Here is a 3,670-nt window from a genome sequence, read left to right on the forward strand (position 1 = left end):
TATATAATTTAATGTAGGAATTTACATTACTGAAATTATTTATTATTTAATGCATATGATACATTAGCTTATACGTTAACCAACATTTTATTTATAATTGCACCTTAAAATTTATTTATCAGAATTAACATTGATACACAAATAATAACAAACTATTTTTTTGAACAATAATACTTATTAATAACAAAAATGAACAATACAGTTTAATTATTTTTGAACAGCAATACTGATTAATAACATTGATAGCTGTTTACGTGAAAAATTGTTCAACAAAAACATTAATGTCATATAAACATTATGATGATTTCACTTTTCTTTTGGAAAGAAAGTACAAGTTCTTCTGTTGTGACCTTCTTGTCCACATTGTCCACAACAATTTGTGTTCACTGTAATCTTTTCATCTGCAATTTTTTTTCTTCTTTTCCTTGGTCGTCCAGCTAATCGTCTGTATCTAGGTGTATACACAGTTTCAGCTACAACATCCTCAGGAGCTGACCAATCTTCCTTATCTGGCATTGGAACCATTGGAGTCTCATATGTTTTCGCTATTGCATCAGGCTTGTAGTAATCAGAGCAATATGGATGCATATCTTTAACATTCTTTTCCTTTAAAACAGCGATTGCATGTGCGCAAGGTATTTCATCTAGTTGAAATCTTCCAAAAGAACATACTTTCCGCTCAAGACAAACAATGTATCTTCTTCCAGCTTCATAAACCGAGAAAATAAATTCAGATGATGGAACAACCTGCGTACATTTTAAGAAATCATGTTCAAACAACAGAATGATGCACCGAATTATATACATAGAATATAAAATAATGTATCATGACACATATCTCCATCTTCGAACTTTTAGACGCGTTTCTAATCCATACCTCCTCAAATCTTCTCCCTAATGTGTCCTTTGTATAGGAGGCTATTTCTCTGTTTTTGCAATGCCAAGAACCAAATAGAATTCTAACTTCTTCCAAGAATTCTAATATAGACAATTGCCGTGCTTCAACAAGACAACCATTGATACATTCCGCAATGTTCGAAGTCATCGTTCTACCTCTATTTACTGTTGAATGAACTCTCGACCACTTCTCATACCCTGCATCCTCAAGGTACTCCTTAACCCTGTGATCAATTTTATCAACCTTAGCCATCAATTTATCAAAATCCTCCTTTCTGTATGCCTTGGCCATAGAGTAAAATAGATCACTTAGGGTGTTTCTGCTCCTTTTGAAGTTTCCACAGACATTCTTCCAAAGATGCCATATGCATGCATAATGAGGTATATTTGGAAACACAATCCTTACACTTTTCATAATACTCTCATTCCTATCTGATACAACACACATTTCTTCGCGCTCGCCAAATGCATTTTTGAATTGTTCGAAGAACCATGTCCATGAACAGTCATTTTCAGTGTCCACAATACCATATGCCAATGAAAATATGCAACCTAATTACAAAGCAACACATATTATTTCATTTGATACATAACATTTACAAACACCTCACAACTACAAAAAATACATACCTGCCCCATCAAGGGTGCTTGCTGATACAAACGTCCCTTTGTAAGCTCCGCCCAGATGTGCACCATCGACAACAACTATTGGTCTGCAGTAATCGAACCCCCTAATCAATGGTCTTAAGGCTATGAACAGATACATAAATTCATCTTCCTTAGTCTTCTGCATCCTTATATAAGAATTTGGATAAACAGTATTTAACATGTATATGTATCTCGGCATCTGTCTATATCCAGCCGATGGTTTACCCCTTATCATTTCTAGTGCATGTTCTTTAGCACACCATGCCTGCTGGTAAGATATTTGAATCCCATAGAATTCTCTAATATCAACAATTATATCTTTTGGAGTATGAATTCTTTTATGGTTGACCAATTTGGGAGCAGTCACACCACTTACAAACCCGACTGTTGCTTGGACTTTGGTTAGTACCCTATCCCGCATTGGACACGTATGCTCACTATTGAAGTATCTAACTTTGAAAACATCAGATTTTTTTCTGCAGGAAGCCTTCATAGTCCAGCCACATTCATCCGAAAAGCATACCAACACATAACTGTACAGTTTTTTTCATTATATTAATACATATAGCAGTTACATGTTATAATATATAAAACACTAAAGTTCAAAGTAACCAAAGAATGATGTATTTTTTGTATCAGATTAAGAAAATATTAATTTATACACGTATCACAATTTTTTTGAATGTATCAGCTACATGATTATTTACTGTTTCAACAGTATTATCTTAACATATCAACAGTATTAACTCAATGTATCAATAATATTAACGACCAACACAATTATTTTTATCAGATTCAAAAAATAAATAAATAATGAATCATGTATCACAAAATTACGGAATGTATCGGCTACATGACTTTTGCGATTAAATTATTTAATTTTGAAACAGTCTAATCTGAACGTAACAACAATATTAACTTAATGTATCAACAAATACTGTATCATTATCAATCTACCACAAATCATATTCAACGAACTAAACAAAAAATCAAAATCAATGACTTTCTATTTAATAATGTATCATACATTAAAACAAAATAATGGTATCACCATTTATAGATCTAACGAATCCAACCACAGTTCTTCACAAAACAAAATCAAATACTCGCATACCTTTGTCTATCAGATCTCTTTACTTTGCAATTGAAATTGTTCTTTATCTTATATTTCGCCATCACATCTACGAGTGTTGCTTTATCCTTATATAACTGACCTGTCTTCACCTCTATACTATTTGAATCAATTATGTAATTTGTAACTTCCAATTCTGGGATATAATATGAATCACAAATTCTTGATTCAACCACCGCAAGAGCTTCTGTATCCTGTGTTAGTGCCTTCTACACACGTAATTTCTCCGTCATGTTCCATCAAAGTTATGTACATCACCGCCAATCTTTTCATTTGTGTCAATGCATAATGGATACATTGCAAATCTTGGCTCACTTTTTTTCACTTCTAAATAAAGTTTAACACCCATGTCGTTCTTAATTTTCATTGGAGACGAGTTACCTTCTATGGTGTAACTAATTTCAATGTTTTTCCTTGATACATCGATATCCAACTCGGCTGAAATTGCTGCTTTGAGATTCAAAAATGAAACTGATTGTCCAACAACTATTCCGTCACTTTTGTAACTTTCATATTTCACTTCGCTGACCCAAATTCCTGAATGCCTCAGTAAAATTGATATATTCATCTTGTATCAGCAAAAAAATCAAAGTTTTATTCGTATTTCTAGCTTTTTCTAAATCGATGGATGTTCACAAATTGTTCTTCAATGTAGAAGATATAATTTTGAAATTTGAAATTTTTGTAATGTCTGAGTAGATTACCTATTAAGATAAGGAATGTTTAGGTCAGTTAGGCGTAAATTAAGCTAATTAAATTAACAGACTTAATTATTACGTTTTTTTCCCTTTTTTAGCGCGACATTCAGTGTTTCGCGTGTATCAGTGACAATGTATCAGCACGGTAGCTATGTATCATTCGCCTACCTTTTTAAGGGATTTTTTGTAAAATGTAAATTAGTTAGGATAGGATGTAATTTATGTCCTACACTATGGGATTCCTTTAATTTTTACTTTTAATATTATTAAAATTGTCTCTCACTCTAATTAGCCT

The 3,670-nt window shown here is 32.5% G+C and overlaps 1 protein-coding gene across 1 annotated transcript; it reads right to left on the minus strand.

Annotated features, from left to right (window-relative positions):
- Window positions 1–306: 306 nt before the first annotated feature.
- On the minus strand, window positions 307–3,245 carry LOC107060260 (uncharacterized). Its single transcript, XM_015307926.1, has 5 exons — window positions 2,931–3,245; window positions 2,660–2,886; window positions 1,528–2,078; window positions 878–1,449; window positions 307–747 (listed from the first exon to the last, which is right to left on the minus strand). Exons 1-5 carry the CDS (start codon window positions 3,243–3,245, stop codon window positions 307–309), a joined length of 2,106 nt encoding a protein of 701 aa, XP_015163412.1.
- Between the last annotated feature and the right edge of the window lie 425 nt (window positions 3,246–3,670).

This window comes from Solanum tuberosum, unplaced genomic scaffold, assembly GCF_000226075.1.
Source record: "Solanum tuberosum cultivar DM 1-3 516 R44 unplaced genomic scaffold, SolTub_3.0 scf00001, whole genome shotgun sequence".
Lineage (NCBI taxonomy): Eukaryota > Viridiplantae > Streptophyta > Magnoliopsida > Solanales > Solanaceae > Solanum > Solanum tuberosum.

Bases quoted from the DNA above. Each gene is read 5' to 3' on its own strand.
- LOC107060260 (XM_015307926.1), bottom strand. From the start codon at position 3,245: ATGAATATATCAATTTTACTGAGGCATTCAGGAATTTGGGTCAGCGAA. The intron at 2,079-2,659 runs GTATGCGAGTAT...AAAACTGTACAG, and splicing joins AAGAGATCTGATAGACAAAG to TTATGTGTTGGTATGCTTTT. The intron at 748-877 runs GTATGGATTAGA...AAATGTACGCAG, and splicing joins TAGGGAGAAGATTTGAGGAG to GTTGTTCCATCATCTGAATT.